Raw genomic sequence first — 21,023 nt, forward strand, 5'->3', positions numbered from 1 at the left:
CTAAGGCAAACTGTGATTAAAATCTCACTATTAAGGTACTTGTGAAAACAACAAGAAATGTTGCAGGTACAAAGACAACAAAGGGAAAAAACATACCAAATGGCACACATACTTATCAAACAGAATGATAACAGAACCATGATACAATAAGGACAGTTATTAAAGAAGAAGAAGAAGAAGAAGAAGAAGAAGAAGAAGAAGAAGAAGAGCTATTCAGAAATGTCTGAGAGGAAGTGAGAACATAAAATGAAAATTTGTCATGAGAATTGAAAACAAGAGTAAGAAGAAAACTAAACAGAAATTTAAGCTCATCAGACAAAATATTAATCACTCCCTTAAAAGACCGCGCTGGTCACTTTGGAGCACCGTATTTGATGATGATGATAAATTGGTTCCAGGTGGTAAAAAACCACCCACTGGTGACATATGATAAGTCACGGCAGTGAAGGGGTTTGTACATACCAGTTGATTGTATGGCAGCAGCATAGTAAATTGGGACAATATGGAGACCTGATAGATAATGTATTTGGACATGCCCACAACTGCAAATGAAGTTCCCTAATTTTTTGTTGTATCAATGCTGGCTCTTACAACATGTCTACAAACGTTTATCTGTACCAATTGAGTTGTGCTGCTTTGGCACAAGAGCAAGAGCACTAACCTACATGGATCAGATATGAGAGTCACGACTTGGCAATAACAACTGGTTTCAAAAAATGACAGGAATTCCCGCTCTCAGCAAATGCAGATACATTTCAGTCAGTTTCTAACCGAACTTTGTGAAAGGAACCACATTCAATGGATATCTGGAGATGGGTACCACCCAAAAAGTTGAATATAACAGTGACGGATTAAATTGCAATTCTTCAATGTGCCAACCAACACAGAAGCTGGATAGTAGGTGTCCAAAGGTACGCAGAATTATCTATCAAGTCTCAGTTTTGCCTCTTTTTCAAATTATGCAAGGCATCAAGTCACAGATGACTCAATGAGGTGTTCAATTCACAGTGTGTGGAGGGTTTAGTTCAGGCCAGTGGTGGTTTTATAATGTTTTAGTGCTGCAACTCTTACCCATTTCACGCTCAATAACACACGTTGCTGTGACTCTGTTGTCTTAGGCAGTGGTCTTATGATGTCACCAACTGTCCGTATAAACTGTACAACTTACCAAGTTTGCTTGAGATTGTAACTGCTTTCAGAGTTGCTACTGCCTCTGATATGTCTACGGCATTGTGAGACAAAGCGTTAGGCAGACAAATATGCAATGACTAATTATTGCTGAATGTCCTTACACGGGTGAACACCACGTAAACTCAGTTAACATGGTAGACAGCACAGTGTGAAATGCTTCTACAGTTCAACAAATACAGATGGTTGACACTTAAAATGAGGATATAATGCCAGATGAGGTGTACGAAGCCATTCAAGGCATGAGGAAAAAAAACAGCTACTTCAAAAGGATGTTTTGATGGAGAAGTAACATAGGGAAAGTAATATAAAAACTTGCAAAATTGTTTACAATGTGTCTATGCTGAAATACAATTCCACAAAACGGGAGTATCATTTTCATTATTCTACTTAACAAGAAAGGCAATAGACAACTCACAATAAATCATAGATTTGTCTGCATCCTTTCTGTAATGTACTAGATATTTACCAAAATCATCACCAACAGCATTATAAAACACTGTAGCATATTTTAATTAGGCAAAGAAATTGCGCTTCACAGTCATTTGCAGCGTATCTATGTAGAACAAGCCTACTTTGAAAATGGATACATCACAATGGTCCATTTACAAGTCACGAATAAGAGGACAACATATACAAGAATTACTAATTTGTCTGGTTTCAGTAATATCTGAACAACAGTCCCACCAAAACCAAGTGTCAATACATTGAAGATATAATACATGTATGCTAGATTCCATTATACTTAACCAGCCTGTTCGGACAGAGTCTAGTTTTAGGATGCTCAGAAATTTAGAAATGAAAGAAGTCAGGAAAGGAAATTAAATATCACCAAACCACCACTCAGCAATCCAGAAGACATTTCTAGATCGATGACCTGCAAAAACAAAGTGCCGTCTATTAATGGAAGATAACTTGACCATCTTAGTTTTTCCATTAAATTCTTCTGTTTACATCTAGTGCACAAAAACTGTGATAATAAAGGGCAGAACTTAAAAGAACAATTTTGAAAATAAGATATATCAATACTAAATCAACGTAGAACTAATTAATGAAAGGAAGGCAATATAAATTAATAATGAAGTCATAGAACAAGAAAAATTTCTTCATTTAGGGCAGTTGAAAGTAACAGGATGAGAAGCGAAAGAAATAAATACAAAAGAAAAGGTGTCCTACAGTGCTGTTGATAAACTACACAAGGATCGCAGAACTAGGCTCCCCATGTCTAAAAGTGAAAGTATATAATCAATGTGCACTGCCAGTTTTTAACTTAAGGTGGTGAGACAGGGACTGTAAAAGTGGAATCATATACAAATACTCAAAATCACTCCGTGGGCAATGGAGAACTTATGGGAACTATCTACACGACAGACAGGAAATCAAGCAAATGGACCAGAGTACAGTGGAAAACATAATAATAAGTGTAATGAAAATCAAATGAAAGTGATGTGACCTGTAGGCAGGTGAACGGAAGACACATGAGACAATGAAGCACTTTATTGGATTCCAAGATAAATTGCTAAGAAAAGACTTGGACAATAACCTAATGAAAGATGTGTGTGTTGTGCTAGAAAATATAGCTAAGTAAAAACGTCCAATGTTGTTTCTGAAAGAGTAGATGTATGTAAACAGCAGTACTAGACATACAAAATAAAGTGGGTTGGGATTTTGATGAAACTGAGTTCATATCACCAAACGTAGTAACCTTAATGAAGTGCTTGATAGCTTTCAAAATAAGCACCATATTCTGAATAAAATAAAACTGACCAGTTGCTGTGGTGGGAATACAATGTTGCCAGCATGCAGCTACATGCTAGACAAAGCTCTTTAATATACCTACAAAACAAGACACTCAAGAAAAACTACTACTGTCTGGGGGCCGGCTTCTACCACTTGACTTGCTGAAATGTCACTCACAAAATTATTTTAAATGGAGAATAAACATTAAGTCAAACAACTCAGTGGAACTATCCTCAGACATGTTACATGCCATCTCGATAGCAATAGGTTGTATCAGCATAAGAAGCTACCTCATGTCAACAAAGTTTGCAACATGTGGTGTAAGTATCACTACTAGGCCTTCAGTTGTTCCCGACTCTTTTAAGATTTAACCTGCAACTGACATTCCTTTCCCATCTAGTTTCAGCAAAAGACAATAAAAACAGATGATAGGAAACCACAGACCACTGCATCATTGCGTACATAGTATTATACATGGGAGATACAGAACATATATACATAAGGTCACGCTTTTTAATTATGCAATTGAATTGTATAAGTTATTTATTAAGAAATGGATATTAAATATTACACGAATGTCAGCAATGCCAAACCTAGACCTTGAGCAGAAGGGTGCAGGTCGGGATAGGTGGGGGGGGGGGGGGATGTTACACTCAACACTCCATCTAAAGCCTCACAGAACTTTTGTGTAGTGTATTGCTCATGGAGGGAGATGTGGGGAGTGTTAGAATCAAGGCCTTTCTGGCACAATAATTGTCACTGGGGGGAGGGTGTGGGATAATAAGCACCAATTGTTTCATGCTGTACTTGCAACCTATGCAATTCTTTCCCCACTAACTGAAAGTTACTAGGTACTACATTGTTAAATGTTCTGCAAATATAATAGTTTACTGAATTTTGTCCTCAATACTGATTGCGCCAAATGCAACATAAAACACCCACTATATACTATACTGCAATAATGGCAACTATGGCTCTACCCCCCCCCCCCCCCCCAAATGAAATCTTGTTGCCACGACCAACTTGGACAGGTCTGCAGTATAGCCTGAGCTTGGGGTTACACTGGAATATGACAATTTGGTAGTTACAGGACTCAAAGATCTAGCACAACAAAGCTATAAGACCTCAACTAACCTCCACCAATTTTGCATGGGGTCCAGTGATCAGCTTGACAAATAGTTAGTACTTTATACAGATGACGGCTATACTAAATGGCAGGATAGTCTGTTAATCAGAAAGAGGAGAAAGGACGGGGGGAGGGGGGGGGGGGGGAGAAAATGGGTATGGCAAATCATGTCAACTTATTTATTTCTGCCAATCTAGGAGCATTGACTGTCATAGTACCTTCAGTTTCCAGATTCACCTACTGCTGTATCAACAAACCTTAGGTAAGGTAGCCTATAAGAAATCCTAAACATCACCACACAGCAGCAAGATTAACCGGGACAGCATTTTCAGGGTAACAGAGCTGAAGTTTTAGGGTACTGCCTGTGGATGTGCAATCATCATGAATATCCAGAGTTCTCACAAACAAAAACATGAGTGGCAAGATTATGGCTAGTCATAGCTTGGGAATGAACAGCTTTTTATACAATATTCTGGAAAGATGATGAATGACTGTACAGGGTACAATGCATTAATCAAGTTTACGCCTATTGAATTTTCACGTATATATATATATTTTCCTTTAAGTTTAGAGAAAGACTGTCTGCTGACCCAGTAACTCGTCAGCCATCATTTACTTCTGACATGTATATATCTCAACATAGATCTGCTTTAATCTAATATTCGTCCCCTCAAGGGCTCTTTATTCGTAATTCTTGAAATTACGAAACACAATATTTCAATAAATATCAGATGAACACTTTCATTATTGAAAACAAGGTAGGTATTACGAAATATTCATGACTTATCTGACTCAGTCATATAATTCGTGTTCACTGATCTGCGACAGCTTTAGCAGCTGTCACAATCCCATAAAATATGATTTAAAAGAAGTATTTGTATTAACATTGCACAAATTGTAAAAGCATTGAACTTTTTCAAACCTGTAAAGTTGATCCTGCTGACATGACGGGGCTAGGGCGCAGGGGCTGTAGTAGGTTCCTGTAATCAGGGAATGTTTGTCAACAACGGTTCTCGAAAGAAACAGGACGCATCCAAAGGAATATGTTTCAACACAAATTACGGAAAACTGCACATAGTAAGACCTGGTGTTACTCCGAATTTGAATAAACTTATTGTCGCTGAAAAAAAACTTCCATAACCTGAACTAATAGGAAACAGTACAAGGAAAAAAAACCAATCGGTAGTAAACAAAAAACGCATATGATTTTCGAAAGGTAAGTTTCAGTTCGTATAATTTACTCACAAAACTATTCCATCAACACGCTATCCAACGATAAATATCACTACAATCCTCCCAGTAGCGCAGATAAGTGACATACGTGTTGCGAACACGGTATTATCTTCGCTCACTGGTTGACAGAAAACGTCAATCTCAGCTGGCAAATAGCTCCCAACAGAACTATTAACCAACTCTCTGACACAATGACTGCTTCTCAAAATCGGTTCACTGCTACAACACACGTCTTCCTTCCAACAACAATTACCAATACGATTTCCTACAAATATTTTTGCAACAATTATAATGGTCAAAATTGCAGATATTATAAGCTTCAAATGATAGATAAATTGAAAGTCCTAGAAAGATAGACAAGTTTTTCTGGAAAAATAAAAATGAAAATACTTTCACTCCTGACTCAATAGTGTACGATATCGTTATAAATAAAATCTACTTGAATCATGAAGTCGATAGCTGTTCGATTGTTGAATCATGGAAGTCGGTACTCCCGTTACCTTTTTCACTTGGAGGAGCTCTGATGGATGCGAATCTATGAAAGAAACATTATTTTGCTAATTTTAGATCTGAAGCAAATTTATTTTTGCTGTTTGCACTGGGTCTAGCAGTTGGAGTGACGTCATTTCAGGCAGCCATATTTCCGTCATGACGCATGCGTATTGGTTAGAAAACTAGAATCGCCAGTACCGGGATTAGAATTGAAGCCATTTCTTTACGCATACAGTATTTTACTGTAATTTCGGAGTACACTCATAGTCTTAAATTATGGCTAATCCAGGTTCAAAGCCGGAACAGGTGTTAATAATAGAACCGGAACATGAACTAAAATTCCAAGGTAAGCGGAAAGTGCTGTAAACATTGCTAATGAAGTAAGAGAAATAATATTCCATAAATCAGATAGTTGTTGTTTTTCGTTATTGGTTTACCAGTTACTGCGCCCTTTTGACGAGCGATTGTTACAAAGTTTACTGAAGGCGTGGAATTTGTGTGCTTTGAAAGGCAAACTATGTCAATTTACATGCGGTGGGGAGAAGAGTGAAGTGACATTTTTAGTTTCTTTCTGTTGTAAAACCTATTCAATTATAATGTTCTTGTGTGTTGGAAGATAACAATGCTTTATATTGATATTTAATGGTTTCGTTTTCTTCTGATAACAAGGACCCTTCACGTCGCCGGTTACTTCTTATATGAAGCTAACAAATCCTACCACTAAAAAGGTGTGTTTCAAAATCAAAACGACAGCTCCAAAGAAATACTGTGTGCGGCCAAATTCTGGTGTTCTGGACGCAAAGGCATCAATTGATGTAGCAGGTGAATAAATGATTTTTATTTATATGCAGTAAAACGTGTGCCAATCATTGTCACGTAAGTAATGATAAAATAATTAGCGTACATTTTTTCCTGCTGATGGAAGTTGAGAATTGCTTGTCTTAAGTTTGGTTATGATTTTTTTTATGCAGTAGGGGATTGAAAATATCTAACATTTGTTGTTATCTCCCTATAATCTGTTCGCTGCATCCGTGTCTTATCGCTCAGAATCCCCGTGTAGTAAAATTCACAGTTAGGTTACTGGATGGTAGACTAGGTTAGCACGTCGCTCTAAGGATTTACGCTGACGTTTGAACTAAGTTAAATTATAGAACAATATTTTGAGTGCTTTTGAAACAAGTTAGGTTACGTCATATAGTTCACTCTTAGTCTTTTATTGAAGAGATTATCACAACTGTGTGATCACTGTGTAACACATATACAAGAAGTTGAGAGACTAAAATACTTCCTGATCCTACAGTGCTTGAAAGATGCTACTTCCACAAAAAGTCATGCCGGATTCACTTAAATTGATTTCTGGTGTAAGTCAGATCTTGAAGGGATTTACCATAGTAAGTTATTTGTCCAGGGATCATTGTCATAATGTCAGAAAGATATGGTGGTAGTCATTGATTATATGAGTGTAAATGCTGACAAAAAGTGCCGTGAACAAAATTATTTTTTTTTGCAAGAGATCCAGGTAGCATCCCTATGAGTTATTCTTGTAGCTGCATAAAAGCACAATTCAGTTAGTATTTGCCCTTGATATTATTTTGTAAAACAAGAGTTAGTGTGCTTTGGACCCCTGAAGTCTTGGTTGTGGTGACACAGGTCTGTAGCAAAGACCAAGGTGGAGCTTTGGTTGAAATATGATGATTTGGTTGACAGTTGGTGTAACCAAAGAATGTAAATGTCAAATAAATATTGTGGTAACAGACTGCCCCGTAACACAGTCTAACACTTACAGTAAAGTCAACACACTTTGTCATAAAAACGAAAATTAAAAGGTAAATTCGGAATATATAGGTAAAGGAGAAGGCTTAGACAAGGGTTTTGATGCATACAGGGTGTCTCCAAATGCATAGTACAAACTAAATGTGTTACAGCAACCAAACTAATTAAGATATTCACACCATGTTGCCTTATGAGAGACAGTATCTTGCAAAGTTTTTATGCCATTAATCAGTTTCATCATCTTAAACTTTTGTGGCATGCCCAACACCCAGTCCTTATTAAACACTCGCTGCAACATATCTGCATCAACTATGGCATTGGTAGCAACAATTTGGTCATTGGTGTAGTTAAGACATTTAGCAGAGTGAAATCCTTCAGTATAATGTCATGTGATGTAGGATGCCAGGAAATTGGATCACCCCTGCCAGTCCAGCTATATGGAAAGAACATAAACTCTTCCTGTCTGCATAACATTCCTGTACCAATAGGTGTATTGACATCCGTGATGGTGGTTGCCGTTCATGAATTCCTTTGAACCTGTGTGTCCAATTTGGTCGAATAAACCATTCCACACAGTGAACCATCCTTCTAACTGTTGTCACTATGCTTCTCTCAGGACAACTTGGAACCCACACAGACAAAACTTATGTGAGTTTGTCTTTCACATAAACCAAACATGGTGTGAATATCATTATTTTGGTTGCCATAACACATTGAAGTTGTAGCATACTTTTTGAGACAGCCTGCATTATGTAATTATAAACTATGAATAATGCGAGGGGGTTTCACTACTACAGCTGAGAGTGAAAATAAAAGTAAAAAAATATTTTGGCAACAAGTGGGCTTCATGGTAAAAGTTAAATTACGTTCCCATCCCCTTCTCTTATAGTTGTTGCCAGTACATGAATGTAATATATTCCAAAAATACGGGTTTGACATTTCAGTATTTTGTGAGGCAGTGTTATTTTATGTGGAAGATTTATGTGGGCTACTTAATAATTGTATTTGCAGTGAAGACTGGGACTGATGAACCTAGACCTTGGACTTTGTTGCAGATGTCTTTTATGACTCTATTATTTTGAATTCGAATTCATTGGCTTTGCTGACTTCCAACCAGACCTTCCAATCTTAACCTAGACCACTTACAATGCTAAACAATCTTGTCATTTACATCTAGGTTTTGGGATGGTGGTGCTCTAACACTTTGTCCTTTGTAATGGTAATTCTGTAGCTTGCTTCTTGAGAGTTGTTTTTCTTTTTCCACTGTCACACTTTAGTCCTTGTTTATTTTACTTTACATTAATTGATAGAGCATTAGGTTGATATCTGTTTACTCTCATACATCAGAGTTGTAATTTAATTTTGTATCAGCAGGGTTGGTGGTGTTATTGGTGGACTAAAGACTTGTTATTAGCATTGTCTAAGTAGATTTTTTGTAGTTTTAGGTTATTTTGAGAGAAGAAAGTGAGTGTATGCCCCCATGCTTGGGAAATTTTCAGTGCTTGACTCAATGCTTTGTGACACTCAAGAAACTGAGATCAACTTCTTGCCCAGTAGGTTGAGTAACAGATTTGGTCTTCTATTCACATGAAAATGCAAACTAGTTTAAAGCCTAGTACACCATAAAATTGACAATGCTAAAATCAGTTCATGTAAGTCAAATCGTTTTACTAGAACTGAAATATTTAGTCCAAGTAAAACTAACACAATGATATATTTGTTAGTGTCACTAACTTACTGCATGGAGTCCTGTGTTTGAAACCAAGTGACCACCTCACATTCACTGTGATAAGTCTGGAATGAGGTCCACCAGCCCTAAGAGACCACATACATTGTGCCAGCAGTGAAAAGTTAGCACTAAGCTGAGAACCACAGTGAATTTATTCTTTTTTTTATTGTTGTGCAAATATGTTTAAGCAGGAAATGGAAGAACTTAAAAGATAAAGCAGGCCTGAAAATCCTTTATAATAAGACTAAAATAATATATAAATCTATGTACTGGCACAAATTAACAAAGATCTTTTAAAACCATTTGAAGTTTCTGTATTTAGGACACTGGAAATAAGATTGAATGGACAGAAGAAATAAGCAGAAAAGTGCTATTGGTAAACTATATAGGATTTCAGAACTAGTTTCTCATTCCTGGGAAGGAAAGTTTATAATTGGAATGCATTCCCTTATCACTTTTGACCATTGGTTGGGACACATGACGTTTTAATGTGGAAACAATTCAGAAATTGTGAGTGATGTTAAGTGAGCAATAGAAATATTTGTTCAGTTATAAATATATATAAAATTTCTTTCTGTTGAATGCTGTGCGTGCGTGCGCACACACACACACACACACACACACACACACACACACACACACACACCCGCCCACACGCACATGCCCACGCCCACACACACACGCCCACACACGCACACACGCACACACACACACACACACACGCACACACGCACGCACACACGCCCACACACACACACACGCCCACACACACACACGCCCACACACACACACGCCCACACACACACACGCCCACACACACACACACGCCCACACACACACACACAACAGTGACAATAACAAACGTAATTGTTGGGTTCAAATTAATCATATGAATATAATAGGGAAACATTCCACGCGGGAAAAATATATTTAAAAACAAAGATGATGTGACTTACCATACGAAAGCGCTGGCAGCTCGATAGAAACACAAACAAACTCATACACACAAAATTCTAGCTTTCGCAACCAATGGTTGCTTCGTCAGGAAAGAGGGAAGGAGAGGGAAAGACGAAAGGCTGTGGGTTTTAAGGGAGAGGGTAAGGAGTCATTCCAATCCCGGGAGTGGAAAGACTTACCTTAGGGGAAAGACATCTGCTTGTGTCTGTGTATGTGCGGATGGATGTGTGTGTGCGAGTGTATACCCGTCCTTTTTTCCCCCTAAGGTAAGTCTTTCTGCTCCCGGGATTGGAATGACTCCTTACCCTCTCCCTTAAAACCCACATCCTTTCGTCTTTCCCTCTCCTTCCCTCTTTCCTGACGAAGCAACCATTGGTTGCGAAAGCTAGAATTTTGTGTGTATGTATGTGTTTGTTCGTGTTTCTATCGACCTCCCAGCGCTTTCATATGGTAAGTCACATCATCTTTGTGTGTGTGTGTGTGTGTGTGTGTGTGTGTGTGTGTGTGTGTGTGTGTGTGTGTATATATATATATATATATATATATATATATATATATGAATATAATAGAGGGAAACATTCCACGTGGGAAAAATATATCTAAAAAGAAAGATGATGAAACTTACCAAACAAAAGCTCTGGCAGGTCGATAGACACACAAACAAACACAAACATACACACAAAATTCTAGCTTTCGCAACCAATGGTTGCCTCGTCAGGAAAGAGGGAAGGAGAAGGAAAGACAAAAGGATATGGGTTTTAAGGGAGAGGGTAAGGAGTCATTCCAATCCCGGGAGCGGAAAGACTTACCTTAGGGGGAAAAAAGGACGGGTAGACACTCGCACACACACACACACACATATCCATCCACACATATACAGACACAAGCAGACATATTTAAAGACAAAGAGTTTGGGCAGAGATGTCAGTCGAGGCGGAAGTGCGGAGGCAAAGATGATGTTGAATGACAGGTGAGGTGTGAGTGGCGGCAACTTGAAATTAGCGGAGATTGAGGCTTGGTGGGTAACGAGAAGAGAGGATATATTGAAGAGTAAATGTCTGCTTGTGTCTGTGTATGTGTGGATGGATATGTGTGTGTGTGTGTGCGAGTGTATACCTGTCCTTTTTTCCCCCTAAGGTAAGTCTTTCCGCTCCCGGGATTGGAATGACTCCTTACCCTCTCCCTTAAAACCCATATCCTTTTGTCTTTCCTTCTCCTTCCCTCTTTCCTGACGAGGCAACCATTGGTTGCGAAAGCTAGAATTTTGTGTGTATGTTTGTGTTTGTTTGTGTGTCTATCGACCTGCCAGCGCTTTTGTTTGGTAAGTTTCATCATCTTTCTTTTTTTATATATATATATATAAAAAAATCGTCGGGAGTATGTGGCTGAGGGACTGCGTCGGCTTTCAGACAACACCACATACAAAGTTTGCCAAGGTAACCCCATTCCCGATGTCCAGGCGGAGCTTCAAGGAATCCTCAGAACCTTAGGCCCCCTGCAAAACCTTTCACCTGACTCCATCAACCTCCTGACCCCACCGACACCCCGCACCCCTACCTTCTTCCTAAAATCCACAAACCCAATCATCCCGGCTGCCCCATTGTAGCTGGTTACCAAGCCCCCACAGAACGTACCTCTGCCTACGTAGATCAACACCTTCAACCCTTTACATGCAGTCTCCCATCCTTCATCAAAGACACCAACCACTTTCTCGAACGCCTGGAATCCTTACCCAATGTGTTACCCCCGGAAACCATCCTTGTAACCATTGATGCCACTTCTTTATACACAAATATTCCGCACGTCCAGGGCCTCGCTGCGATGGTGCATTTCCTTTCACGCCTATCACCTGCCACCCTACCTAAAACCTCTTTCCTCAACACCTTAGCCAGCTTCATCCTGACCCACAACTTCTTCACTTTTGAAGGCCAGACATACCAACAACTAAAGGGAACAGCCATGGGTACCAGGATGGCCCCTTCGTACGCCAACCTATTCATGGGTCGCTTAGAGGAAGCCTTCTTGGTTACCCAGGCCTGCCAACCCAAAGTTTGGTACAGATTTATTGATGACATATTCAAGATCTGGACTCACAGTGAAGAAGAACTCTAGAATTTCCTCTCCAACCTCAACTCCTTTGGTTCCATCAGATTCACCTGGTCCTACTCCAAATCCCATGCCACTTTCCTTGACGTTGACCTCCACCTGTCCAATGGCCAGCTTCACACGTCCGTCCACATCAAACCCACCAACAAGCAACAGTACCTCCATTATGACAGCTGCCACCCATTTCACATCAAACGGTCCCTTCCCTACAGCCTAGGTCTTCGTGGCAAACGAATATGCTCCAGTCCGGAATCCCTGAACCATTACACCAACAACCTGACAACAGCTTTCGCATCCCGCAACTACCCTCCCGACCTGGTACAGAAGCAAATAACCAGAGCCACTTCCTCATCCCCTCAAACCCAGAATCCCCCACAGAAGAACCACAAAAGTGCCCCACTTGTGACAGAATACTTTCCGGGACTGGACCAGACTCTGAATGTGGCTCTCCAGCAGGGATACGACTTCCTCAAATCCTGCCCTGAAATGAGATCCAAATTTCATGAAATCCTCCCATCTCCACCAAGAGTGTCTTTCCGCCATCCACCTAACCTTCGTAACCTGTTAGTTCATCCCTATGAAATCCCCAAACCACCTTCCCTACCCTCTGGCTCCTATCCTTGTAACCGCCCCCGGTGTAAAACCTGTCCCATGCACCCTCCCACCACCACCTACTCCAGTCCTGTAACCCGGAAGGTGTACACGATCAAAGGCAGAGCCACATGTGAAAGCACCCACGTGATTTGCCAACTGATCTGCCTACACTGTGATGCATTCTATGTGGGAATGACCAGCAACAAACTGTCCATTCGCATGAATGGACACAGGCAGACAGTGTTTGTTGGTAATGAGGATCACCCTGTGGCTAAACATGCCTTGGTGCACGGCCAGCACATCTTGGCACAGTGTTACACCGTCCGGGTTATCTGGATACTTCCCACTAACACCAACCTGTCAGAACTCCGGAGATGGGAACTTGCTCTTCAATATATCCTCTCTTCCCGTTACCCACCAGGCCTCAACCTCCGCTAATTTCAAGTTGCCGCCACTCATACCTCACCTGTCATTCAACATCATCTTTGCCTCTGCACTTCCGCCTCGACTGACATCTCTGCCCAAACTCTTTGTCTTTAAATATGTCTGCTTGTGTCTGTATATGTGTGGATGGATATGTGTGTGTGTGCGCGCGAGTGTATACCCGTCCTTTTTTCCCCCTAAGGTAAGTCTTTCCGCTCCTGGGATTGGAATGACTCCTTACCCTCTTTCTTAAAACCCACATACTTTCGTCTTTCCCTCTCCTTCACTCTTTCCTGACGAGGCAACAGTTTGTTGCGAAAGCTTGAATTTTGTGTGTTTGTGTGTATGTTTGTGTTTGTGTGTCTATCGACCTGCCAACGCTTTCTTTCGGTAAGTCACATCATCTTTGTTTATATATAACTAAGGTAAGTCTTTCCGCTCCCGGGATTGGAATGACTCCTTACCCTCTCCCTTAAAACCCACATCCTTTCATCTTTCCCTCTCCTTCCCTCTTTCCTGATGAGGCAACAGTTTGTTGCGAAAGCTTGAATTTTGTGTGTATGTTTGTGTGTCTGTCGACCTGCCAGCACTTTCATTTGGTAAGTCACATCATCTTTGTTTTTTTATATATATATATATATATATATATATATATATATATATATATATATATATATATATATATATATATATATATATATATATAAAAAAAGCAAGATTTACTGTGTCTGCGGCTTTTGCTGCTGTTAGTAATAATTTGCATGATTATGAGAAAGTGATCTAGGTCGGATGTAGGTAACCATGCATGTTGTTTGTTTGTAATGTATTATGCTTAATAAATGAAGTTAGATGTTATTCGTTTAACTTGCAGCAGCTCAAGCTGTATTATTAGGTCCCAATGTCCAACCATGGAAATCGTGACATTTGGTAAAAACAAGTATTTGTAACAACCAAGACTATAATTTTGAATGATTCGCATTGGATAACATATACTGTAACTAAATTTGCTGTGACCAGCGATACTGAACTGCCAGCAGCGGTATACACTGTAAGTGAAATTTAACTAAAAGTGGCTGACGTGTTTAATATCACTGAATTGAGATAGTTGTTAAATAATTGTGGCATGGAAACACACACAATGGGTAAGGTATTTGGAAAAAGTATCCATAATCACCAAAGTTCATCGTAACAGTAAAAATAATTTTGCATATGATGAAACTTTTCTTAAAGTATACAGTAATCATTGCAGAGATCGTTCTTGATTGATCTTTGTTGAGCTTGTCATCTATCACCTTTCAACCTATTGTAGCTGTTGTGTTATGCTACAGATCAGTCTGTTAAAACATTCATTCCCAAGTAGTTGAAATATATGTTAGTGGTGGCAGCAGTAAGGCAGTCTTCCATGACCCATGTTAGCACGAATAATATGTGCAGAAATACACTGAAACACACTACCTGTGAAGTTAGTGGCACACTTTAAATTGCTTCTGTCAGCCACTACACTTCAGGATCCAAGTAATATAGATTATATTTAATCTTTGCTGAGACTTATAAAGTTTTATTTAGAACAAACGCACTCACTTTTTCAAAGCATCTCCAATCGTCACAGTAAAAATTTGGTTTTTCTTACAAATTTGTTTGTCATGCTTGTAAACAGTGCTCATGTTTTACATTACTACTATTAAACAGTATTAAATCACAATGATTACCACCAATTTTTTGCTTTGTACTGCATTCCTAATATTTTCTCCACACAGGTGCTTGATTTCTAAAATATTGTGCTTCACTGACTCTGGTTATATGTACATGTTTCATATTGTGTGGAGCCACATAGCCTTATGAAGAGGTCAATAGGAAGCAAAAAATCATGAGTGATGCATTGTAATTTAATGCTGTTTAGTACTAGTAACATGAAACTGTTTTATGATCCTGACAAACAGATGTGTAAGGAAAACCAAATTGTCACAGGAACCACTGAAGATTCTTTGAAATAAAGTGAAACACATTTGGTCCAAAGAAGACTTTTGTCTTTGTCACAAAAGACTATTACCTGTACTAGTTATATTACTGCTACTGTGGGGAAAAAAGCCTGAAACAAAAAAAGGCATCACGTTTGTGTGTCCTGGTGGCTTTCACTAGAAGTATCAAAGTATTCATATCAAGCTACAACAGACGATTCAGGTTGTCACTTTCTATGTATATATAATAAATCTAATAATCTAGTATTTAGAATGTAAATGGAACAGTCAGGAACAGAACACATGCTGCACAAAAAGCAGTCATTAGCTCAAGAATGCTGGCTCACTAGTGGAGTTAGATCATTGTAGGATAAAAAACATGAATTCAGACACAAACTGTATGAAACAAACTTGCACTTAGCGAAACCATAAACAAGTGTCCTGCTCTCCTGCATGGTAGACAAAATGGGAGAACGCACCTGTAATGCAATAAGACAGAAAAAAATAAGAGGCTTACAGAACAACACTCTCAAACTCCACAAACAAGCAGAACACACACACACACACACACACACACACACACACACACACACACTTGGCCTTCTATGGACATTTGATCCAGATGAACCCATGCAGGATCTTCATGTAAACAGATAGAGGGGAAGCTTCAAAGAACAAATGGAGCACCACTGTCAAATTCAACCCAAAGCAACTTGAAATCCTGCCGCTGAGACGAGGGAGGGAAAGGAGATGGGGGGGGGGGGGGGGAGAGATTTATTAATTTATTTGGTTTCTTAAGTGTAGTATTTAAATAAAATACAAAGAATAACACATGCAATTTACAGATCTGTTTAAATTTTAAATACAACCAATTCCATGAATCGTTCCATGATAGACATTCTGTAATACTGTGGCAAATGGTTTGCTGTTGAATCATATAGGAGAACTGTATACCGCAGCTCAGTAGGCTAGTCCAACTGCTGAAGTACATGAAGTTTCAGGAGTGAAGCACCAGGTTATTCCGCATAGCTTGTGTAGGATGTAGCACGTAGACAAATGTTTCCCTATGCTTCATGTAAGACAATGTCCAGTCCAATGTAACCCATTGGTATTTTGGGTGCTGATTGTGGTGAAGTGGTCAGTCACCAAAATGGATCTGGAGCTGCTCTGTTGCACAAATAAAAGCAAATTTTCTGTGTCTTGGTAGGGTTTGGCATCAGTCTCCATCTTTGTAAGTGTGTTACCATTATCACCAGATCAGATGTCTTCCGTTTCTTCAGATTTGCAATGTCACGGTCAGCACCCTGTATCAACGTATTCAAATTTCTAGTTTCTGGCATATCAGGTTAATGGCAGCGGGGTGAGGGCAGATCCCTGAGGTAGTTGAATATTTAGCATCTTTGAAGAGCTTATTTATCACCCAATATGATCCAAAATGACCTGCTGGCAAGCATATTATAATAAGTTGGACTGTTTGACACATAGCATTACTTGAGTGAGTTTGTGTAGAAGACCATCTCTACTGGCTGTGTTGTAGGCTCCTAGGAGATCTTTAAATGCTTTGATATTTTTAAATTGTCTTGAACTCCTGCTTCTGTGTAGGTTGTGAGTCACATTATCTGGTCTGTACAACTTATTTTTTTGCTTGTTCAATCAGAATTTTCTCAAGTATTATAGCCAAAATTCTCTTGTGAATGACTGTTTCAAGAAGCTGGCATATTGAGCTAACAAGTGCTATTGGATGATAGTTTTTTTGGCACTTTGCTTGTTTTTCCTGGCTTAAGGATAGTGATGATGTTGGTCTTTTTCATTCTGTTTGAGATTCTCCCCTTCATCGTGATGTCAGTAAAGAACACCACACACCATTTTTTGTTACCTTTACCACAGTAAAGGAGGGATTCAGGATAAATTCCACCAGTCCCTGGCACCTTCCACTTTAACATCTTTGAGCCCCATTGTTATTTCCTTGACACTTAGTAGCTGGGGAAATAAGGCCTGAAGACTTCACTTAATTTATTTAAAAGTGACCAACCTTCTTTGTAACATCATCTTAAGTCCAGATTCATGACAGTTTCTGTCCGTTTCTTGCATTGAACCATGTCCAGTGTGGGTAGCAGGTTATCAGCTATCCCTCATCCCTCCACGAAGGAACTTCTTGTACATTTCTTTATGCTCAGCATTCCATGTTATTACTGCTTGCAGAATCTGCACTTGGGATGAGAAGAGAAAAGGGACAGAGAGAGGAGGGGGGGAGGGGAAAAGCAGAGGTTAATCTCCTGCACAGACACAAGGAGGAGGAAGGGGTGGACAAAGAGTGGGGAGTAGGAGATGTGTGTGATACACAGGGTGTCCCAGGAGGAATTGTTAGTATTCAGCAGTATGAGAGGAACAATAATTCAAAGCAAAGAAGTCTCGTAAACATGGGCTTTAAAACCTGTACGTCAAGAGATATGAGCACGTGCCCAGTAGAAGAGATGTTTCAAAGTAGTGAAGAGGAACAATTTGTTACAGCTCCTAAGGTATGCACTTCAGAGCATACTCACATGTACACAAGCACGTGTGTGTGCGCAGTGGTCTACACAACAGATAAAAAAATAAATGATCACACCCCACAACATCAAAACAAACTAAATGAGATTCATATGCTTCCTTACAACATGAAAACATGTGTATACCCTGTGTCAGAGAAGTGCAGTTTTCTAAAAAACTGAAAATGAATGGGTGGAAGAACAGTAAGAATGCAGTAGGAAGCAAAAAATAATGAGCAATCATTGTAATTTAATACTTCTTAATTGTAGTAATGTGAAAGAGCAGAACTATCTACAAACCTGCCATACAGATCTGTAAGAAAAATCTGATTGTTACAATGACCACTGAATATGCTTTGAAATTAAATGAAATGCATTTAGTGTAAATAAGACCTTTGTTACAGTCATAAAAGGTGAAACATGGGTTATATAAATTGTATTTCTGTGACTGAATAAAAGGTGGAATAAAAAAGACACCCTGTATCTTAGGGTAATGTGTTGTGCTCTTTCTCATGGAGATTTTAACCCATTTGCTACACTGACTTCATATCACACGTGATCATATTCTTTGGCAGTGTTGGTGCAGCACTGGACTGAAAACATTTTGAAAATCAAACACTGAAACCTAGTTAACTCAACATGTAGCAAATATGTAAACACTGCTAATTTGTTTTCCCATGATAGGTGAGTTTTAAAGTCTCTGCCAGTTTCCCTTGTGGTAATTTTGTTCCAGGTAGGGCCTTACCTTCAAATTTGATAGATGTTTCAGAACTACATCACTGATAGAGGTGACACATTACTGTGAACGATATAACAAAGTGATATGTGGTAAATTAGGTTTGATTGGAGTTAAATTCAGTTGCAGAATCTTTGTAGAACACGAAGTTTGTGTAGAAGCCTGGCAACATACTAATTCCTCCAACATATATCTTGTGAAATGAGCATGACAGGGAAATCTGAGAAATTGGAGCTCATGTAGAGATTTGCTGAAACTTCTTCCCTTGCACCATTTGTGAATGGAATGAGTAATGGGGAGCAAAAGATTGTAGTGCAAGAAGTACCCTTTAGCACACACCCTAAGATGGCTTGTGGAGTATAGATAAATATGTAGACAGGATTTTGTCGAGGCTGGCATATTGAGTTTAAAGGTATAGCAGCCTGTATTGCACCTTTGAAATGATTGCTGCCAATTGAATAGTTGTCCCATTCTGAAGTTTCCCATTGTGAAGTAAAATGCTGCAACTTTTGTATCAAGAAGAAAAGCTATAAAATTATGAGACAGAATTGCAGGGGAAATATCAGTACTGTTGATACACACATATAAAATACCAGATACTATCCTAGTTTTCAGTATTACTTGTTTCTTCCTTGGGAACCGGAGAGGTATAAACTGGGAAAGTTTGAGAAGGAAGGGCCTGTCACTCTGGCCGCATGATGAAAAGGATGCACCTATGCTTTACATCATCCTTACAACAGCTGAATCACCCCCATCCTGGTTTTTAATCTTCTCCAACTTACCCCTTTCTCTTCTGAGTAATGAACTCTGATACCCTAGTGTCAAAAGCTAGGCCAGTGCTATGTCTCTGGGTAGTGCCAATATTTTGCATCCTGAAGGTTGTTTTCAGAATTTAAATGTAATGTTCTGTGTCTTATCTCTAATCACAATTGTAATTTTCATTGTAACAGGAGATTATAATTGGTTGGATAGAAAGGAAAATTCTTTTCAGAAATTAATTAAAGTTGTGTGGGCATAAGGGCTGGCCAATACTGGTGCAATTATCAGTATTTAACAGACCCAAAAATAAGTAATAGAACTGATACTGCATTCTGTAAATGATCTGAAAATTGGAAATATTTGGTGTACATTGAAAACAGGAAAGAATAGGTCATGTAAAACACGTGTTAAGGACATCCCCTCTCCTCCTCTTATGGCAAGAGTTGTGTGTGCATATTAAAGCAGGACCAAGTCAAATAACTTTTGTGGTGCCCCTGTTCCCATTCTGTCCTTACAGTTTTTAACCTTTGACTAATTTTCTTGGGTTCCTGCAACTCCTTATATAATTCCCTACTTTCAGTTGTGATAGTGCTCTGCTTTGTTCTCTTTCTTTGTTCTTAACACTTTGCGCACCCTTGCTGCTTCAGTGCTTCTTTGTATAAAATGGCAGGAGATATATTTGCTTTATTTGCTTCTTCTACTTCTCTATATATTTACACTCATCAGTGTCTCACTAGTAATTCCTTGTATTTCTAATGTCGCCCACTGTTTTATGCACACGATGTAAAAGCAACCTTACTGCAACCCTTTGACATAACTTAGAAGATGGGTTAAGTAAAGGCAAATGTATGTTTTAGCATTGTTACATTTAGAGAAAGCTTTTCTGACAATGTTATCTGGAATACAATCTTTGAAATTCGGAAGGTAGCAAGCGTATAATACAGGAAGTGAGGGTTATTGCATGGAAACAAGGCTGCATTTAGCCAGCAGACATGAAAGTGAAGCAGTAGTTGACAAGGCTGTGAACTTCACCTGATGTTATTCAATATGTACATTGTTAAAGTTGTGAAAGAAACCATGGAGAAATTTGGAAAGTAATTAAAATTCAGGGAGAAGAAATAAAAACATTAAGGTTTGCTTATGACATTGTAATTCAATCATATGGCAAAGGACTTATAAGAGTAGTTGATTGGAATGGATAACATCTTGAAGGAAGGGTACAAGATAATAAAAGAAAAACAATGGTAATGGAATGTAGTCAAATTAAGTCAGATGGTCCTGCCGGAATTAATGTAGGAAATCTGACACCAGAAGTAGTAGATGAGTTTAGTTATTTGGGCAGCAAAATAAATTATGATGGCCGAAGTGAGAAAAGCTTTTTGGAAAAGAGAAATTTAACATAGATTAAAATTTCAAAGTTAATCCTTTCCGAAAAAGCCTTTGACCAAAGGCTCAAATCTGTAACAGCCTTTTTGTCGTGCCTGTCTGCAACTCATCGTGTCATCTTTATGGTGAGTAGCAATGTATCCTTTTCGTAATATTGTTCACACTCATTTAAGCAATTCCGAAGCGAAATTGAACTAGCCATATCTTTTCAAATCAGAAAGGATATTGTGCAAAATAACAAATGTGTCCCAATGTCTACAAAGCATTTCAGTTAGACATTAGAAGCAACCATCTC

The 21,023-nt window shown here is 38.9% G+C and overlaps 2 protein-coding genes across 3 annotated transcripts in view; one reads left to right on the forward strand and one right to left on the reverse strand.

Moving 5' to 3' along the window:
• Window positions 1-5,872, reverse strand: part of LOC124712045 (vacuolar protein sorting-associated protein 4) — a 182,201-nt gene extending 176,329 nt beyond the window's left edge. The window contains exons 1-2 of one of the 2 annotated variants that reach the window (XM_047242346.1): window positions 5,788-5,872; window positions 4,977-5,034 (exon numbers count right to left, since the gene is read on the reverse strand). In XM_047242346.1, coding sequence (XP_047098302.1) covers window positions 4,977-5,000 — 24 coding nt within the window. In that variant the 5' untranslated portion in view covers window positions 5,001-5,034; window positions 5,788-5,872. Of the gene's footprint in view, window positions 1-4,976; window positions 5,035-5,299; window positions 5,683-5,787 lie in introns of those variants that run through there. The other variant, XM_047242337.1, reaches the window with a different exon arrangement.
• The window catches only part of LOC124712059 (vesicle-associated membrane protein-associated protein B), a 28,581-nt gene continuing 13,323 nt past the window's right edge, over window positions 5,766-21,023 (forward strand). Inside the window, exons 1-2 of the mRNA XM_047242356.1 lie at window positions 5,766-6,125; window positions 6,449-6,601. Coding sequence (XP_047098312.1) covers window positions 6,056-6,125; window positions 6,449-6,601 — 223 coding nt within the window. The 5' untranslated portion in view covers window positions 5,766-6,055. The remainder of the gene's footprint in view (window positions 6,126-6,448; window positions 6,602-21,023) is intronic.

The sequence above is a fragment of the Schistocerca piceifrons genome, chromosome 1, assembly GCF_021461385.2.
Source record: "Schistocerca piceifrons isolate TAMUIC-IGC-003096 chromosome 1, iqSchPice1.1, whole genome shotgun sequence".
Classification (NCBI taxonomy): Eukaryota; Metazoa; Arthropoda; class Insecta; order Orthoptera; family Acrididae; genus Schistocerca; species Schistocerca piceifrons.